Raw genomic sequence first — 5,268 nt, forward strand, 5'->3', positions numbered from 1 at the left:
CTGGCACCCCAACCAAACACAGCTCCTCTGGCACCCCAACCAAACACAGCTCCTCTGCACCACAAGAAGCACTTCAGTGTTCCTGATTTGGGCCCAGGCTGAGTGATGGGAAAACCCTGGCTTTATTTAATGTTTTCCCATAAGGAACAAATCCCCTCATCCCAGTGGAATCTAGTCTGGGTCTGAGAATATTCAGAACCAACTACCAAGGATTACATTGAACTCTACAGACAAACAGCAGGGCTGAAAGCTGCTGAAGAAAGGCTGACCTAACTCTGAAAGCCTAGGCCTGGCTTTCCCCTGAGGCAGTGTTCAGAGAAGCACAGGCAAGGGGATATAAAAGAGCAAATAGGGACAGAAACAAATAGAAAAAAACCCCAAAAGGCTACAATTACATGGCAGAGTAACATCAGCCAGCCACAGGCACCAACAAGAGCAACTAAGTACATGGCCCAGGGCAGAGTTTTCCTGTCAGCTCTGTCCTCACTTCTCTCTGAACACTTAATTTCCAAATCCTGCCTTTCAGTTCCAGTGTCCAGCGTCAGCCTAAAATTATCTACTTAGATACATGACAGAGAACACCCAAAACACTCTACAATGGACAAACCAAACTCTGAGTTCCTGAGATAGACCTGATTGATTTGTGTAATCAATAAAAAAGCACCTACTCAAAAAAGGCACGTAGGGAGATAAACTCAGTGATGGAAGGACAAACCCTCTGTGCCTCAGTGCTGTAACTAAGTCTGCTTAGACTCACGAGTTCGTTCATGGGGTAAAAACTCACTCTGCCCTCGTTCAGGATCCCCCAAATCAATTCCTGCTCAGAGTATCCCACCAACAGACAAAATCCACATTGTCAATGCCTCTGCAGAACTGACCAGAGCCACGGGGCAAACTTTGGGCTACAAACACCTGCACAAACGCCCTGGGAGGCCCAGGGAGGCTGCAGGGGGAAGAACCAGCTCCAGCTTCCCAACACCAGCAAGGGAGGAGCTGTGTGGACACCCAGGTGGGTTTCCTCCAGCCTGCCCATGCCAGCCTCTGCCATGCATTTCTCAGAGTAGGAAGGAGGTTTTCCCAAAACCAGGCAGCAATTACAGCCATTCCCTAGAGGAAGCAACCTGCTGCTAATTTGGGGAAGTAGGGAAACAGGTTACAGGAAAGATGGATGACTACAAGAAGAATCAAATTTTAAAGCTTAAGGAACACTAATCAAGAATGCCACGGAAACACTACACTTGAAACTCATCTGGAAGGTGAAGGAAGACATTAATCACCTAAATACTAAGAATGGATTTAGAACACAGGATCAGTAACAGAAACATCTGGCTCCCCAACCTAGAGAGGAAAAAACACCCCCCAATACCTCATTCCATCACTTTGCCCAGGAGAGAAAATGACTGCAACTGAGACCAAGAGAGGTTTTAGAGCCAGAAAAATCTTCACAGTAAAGTCTGTCCTACAAAGGAAAGGTCAAAAACTTCCAGGATTTCTGCTTACTTTGGAAACACTGTACCAGCTGGAGGTAATATTACCATCCAATTAGGCTACTTTGCTGGGACAGTGAGCAAGCAGTTTTATTCCTCTTGCTCATCACTATGTATTGGCCATCCTGGTCAAACTGAAGGAGCACAGCTTCCTTGAGAGGCAGAGGGTATCCCAGTGTCCCATTTAGCCCCAGGTGGCAACTAAGGACCATGCAGCCACTCACTCCCCCTGCCCTGCTGGGATGGGGAGGAGAACTGGGGAGAAAAGTAAAAAAAACTCACGAGTTCAGGTAAGAACAGTTTAATAATTGAAACAAAGTAAAATATACTACTACTACTGATCATAATAATAGCAATAAAATAAAGAAAAATGAAACCCAAGAGAAACCAGTGATGTCCAGCATAGCTGCTCCCCACCCACTGACCAATGCCCAGCCTGTCCCTCAGCAGTGAGCAGCCCCTCAGAGCCAACTGCCCCAGTTCATACTGGACAGGATGCTCTGTGCTCTGGGATATTCCTCTGGCCAGCTGCCCTGGCCCTGCTCCCTCCCAGCTCCTTGGACAGAGCCTGAGACACCAAACAGTCCTTGACTGAGGGTAAGCACTGTGCAGCAACAACCCAAACATCAGCTCTTATCAGCATTATTCCCACCCTGAATCCCAGCCAGCTACTGGGAAGAAAACTCACTATACCCCAGCCCAAAGCAGGCCACAGACATCCTCAGCAGGGCACGTTATCCCCACATCAATCCCAGCTCTTCTCAGCACCACTCCTGACTGCAAACTGACCCCTCTGCACAGCACCAGTTGTGCCTCACTGGGACAAGACACCCGAGCAATTCTGGCTGGAAGGACAGAGTGCCACAGATGCCAGCACTCCTGGGTTTAATCCCAGTTCTGAGATTCCCTTCTGAGTGTTGGCCAAGCCATTGAGCCTCTGTGTGCTCTTGGCATCAAGACCACGTTTATGGAGTACTTCTGAGACATGCCAGAAATGCCAAATATCATCATTTACATTTGGAGCCAGGAATAGCACGTTGGACCATTAGTCTGCTGGCACCACTGAACTCCAGTTTTTCAGGAACAGAAGTGGAATATCAAGTACTACTCAATGATCTGGGAGAATGGGATGTCAGAAGAGGAACCAAAGTTTCATTTTGAAGCAATGCAATCCCACCATCATTCCCTACACACGATTCAGTCACAGGAGAGGCTTTTCTAGGTCACACAATTCAGTCACAGCCCCATCACCCCCAAGGCTGAGAGGTGCTCACCTTTTGTACCAATCCACAGCTGGTCTTGCTCGAGTTTGAAGGTCAATCTGACTTTCCCCCCTGACTTGTTGTACATGCCGGACAGCGGCACCGTGGGCAGGCGCTCCTGCAAAGGGACACAGGCACTCATGCTGGGGACTGGCACACACAGCCTACACTCTCTCAATGTTTTAACCATAAGGACCATCCATCTTTCCACCTTTCTGCTAAGACAGCAAAAAACCAATTCAACCGGCAGAGAAAGGTCTCAAACCACAAAAAAGTCTCTTCTCTCAAGCCCACATTTCACGCACCTGCACGCCTTTGACAGAAGGCATCACATCATCAGGTTTTCCTTTATCCAATACTTTTCTGTGTTGCTACAATATAAAAACAGAAATTAAATTCACAGAAACACAACAGAGCTTTGTGATGTGCTTGCAGCTGCTCCCTTGACCACATCCTGAGAGCACCAAGAGACAGCTGAGGGCTGTCCACGGGCATTTATCACATGGGCACCAGTTATTGTCAAACATAACTGAGCGCTTTCTAAGACACTCTTAAAGAAATTACAAAAATGAAAAGAGCCCCAACATAATGCCAAGGGTAACAACTGTTCTAGAACATACAGACACATAAATATATTTCTATAAAAAATGCAGGAATCCCGAGTCCCACTCTCACCTCGTACACGCCAAACCACAGAGCTGCCATTTGGCATTTTGATAGTTTTAACAGGCAAGTGCTACAGCCAGTGAATGGCAGAAACCCTCCACATCTGCCAGTGCAACCCAGCACCAAACCAGAATGGATTAGAGCAACAGTAACTAATAAGTACACAGTCACAGTTTGTACCTGGCTGGGTCCCTTTAAGCAACAATGGGACTCAGATGATAAATGATGATAAACCACAGAACACCAACAGTATGTTTCATAGAGACTGCACTTCAACGGTGCACTACTAAATTTTAACCAAGTTTGTTCTGAGGAAGGTACGAGGCTGGTAATACCTTGAGCTGGAAATCCTTTACTAACCCCACCACCAAACCAGCCCACTGAGCTGTGCTCCAAGATAATAAAGGAGAATTCAACACCCACATCCCCTTCAGTGCTGGGACAGCTGCAGGAGCTGCTCTCTTGGTGTTCACCTCAAGCAGTTTCTGGAGATCAAATTCTTTTATGCCAATAAAAATTAGTCAGATTTTAGACTGAATTAATCTGGACTGTGTTTGTACTAACAACCATCAAACGTTTCTGTTGTTTGCCATTTTTTGTCTGAAATGTTGGGCTGTGCCTGGCATCACGAGCAGTGTCTTGCAAAGCCCCAGTCCCTGCTGGGCTAAACACTTCCCTGCTGCTGAGCTTCTCTGCCCAGAGCCCTTCCAGTGCTGAGCTGTCAGAAATGAACCCCCAGCCTGCTCTGAGGAGGAACAGGACCCAGAGTTGCCCGCAGAAGAACCACACCACATAAATCCTACAGCTCTCCCACACTAACAATTATTGAGACATTAATACTAACCTTTTGTCTGCAAAGTGGCTCCTTTTTGTTTTCCTCAGCTTTGACCTCCTGTTGAGCAGCTTCTTTGGGTGTATTTACCGCTAACACATCGTTGATGGTGGAGCCCACAACCATTATTTTTGCTCCGTTCGTTACTTTGATTTCCCGCAACGTTTTCTCCTCTGGCAGAAGTCCCTTGAACATCACTTTCTGCATGGCCGGGGGGAGGCCTAGAGACAAGCACAGCGATTAGGAGCCCGCGGCGGCGGCGGGGGAGGCGCGGGGGAGGCGGCGGCGGCCCCAACACACCTGTGAGCGAGTGGATCTTCTGCTTCAGCTCGGCCCCCGTGCTGTCCAGGCAGAACTTCACGTCGTACTTGTTCTTGTTCCAGATCACCTTCAGCTCCACCAGATCCCTGCCGCTCTCCGCGTCGCCGCCGTTGCTGACAGACGCCTGCAGGGGCTCCCGGCGCTCCTCGCCCTCCGGAGACCTCCCCGCCGCCGGCGAGCCGCCCCCTCCGCCGCAGCCCAGCGGCAGCTGCTGCGCCTCCGCCTCCATGCCCGGCTCCTCGGCACCTGCGGGGAGCGCACAGGAAGAGCCCGGCCCGGGGGACGGTGCCCGGCCCGGCCGCGCTCCAGCCCCGGAGCGCCGCCCGCAGCGTGTCCGGGGCCGCCCCCATCCCATCCCATCCCGGCCCGGCCCGGCCCAGCCCGCCGCACCCGCACCTCGGACACCCGGCACCGCGGGCACCCGGCACCACCGGCTCCGGGCACCGCCGGCTCCGGGTATCGCTGGCTCCGGGCACCAGCCCCGCCACCGACACTGCCGGCTCCCGACACCGTGGGTCCCCGGCCCCAGCCCCGCTGCGGGCCCCGCGGACTCCCGGCCCCGCGCGTACCATCGGCGGCGGCAGCGGCGGCGGCAGCCATGATGATTGTGTACAATCTCCGCGGGGCACGCCGGGAAACGCCGCCGCCGCCGCCGCGCCTGGGCCGCGCCGGCTCCCGTAGCCGCCCCCGCCCGCCCCTC

The 5,268-nt window shown here is 51.8% G+C and overlaps 1 protein-coding gene across 1 annotated transcript in view; it reads right to left on the reverse strand.

The window, feature by feature from the left end:
* UBFD1 (ubiquitin family domain containing 1) overlaps positions 1-5,183 on the reverse strand; it is a 7,029-nt gene extending 1,846 nt beyond the window's left edge. The window contains exons 1-5 of the mRNA XM_027684044.1: positions 5,138-5,183; positions 4,548-4,814; positions 4,260-4,468; positions 3,055-3,120; positions 2,762-2,867 (exon numbers count right to left, since the gene is read on the reverse strand). Coding sequence (XP_027539845.1) covers positions 2,762-2,867; positions 3,055-3,120; positions 4,260-4,468; positions 4,548-4,814; positions 5,138-5,168 — 679 coding nt within the window. The 5' untranslated portion in view covers positions 5,169-5,183. The remainder of the gene's footprint in view (positions 1-2,761; positions 2,868-3,054; positions 3,121-4,259; positions 4,469-4,547; positions 4,815-5,137) is intronic.
* Positions 5,184-5,268: the final 85 nt, after the last annotated feature.

Source organism: Neopelma chrysocephalum, unplaced genomic scaffold, assembly GCF_003984885.1.
Source record: "Neopelma chrysocephalum unplaced genomic scaffold, ASM398488v2 Primary Assembly neopelma1_65b, whole genome shotgun sequence".
NCBI classification, from domain to species: Eukaryota; Metazoa; Chordata; class Aves; order Passeriformes; family Pipridae; genus Neopelma; species Neopelma chrysocephalum.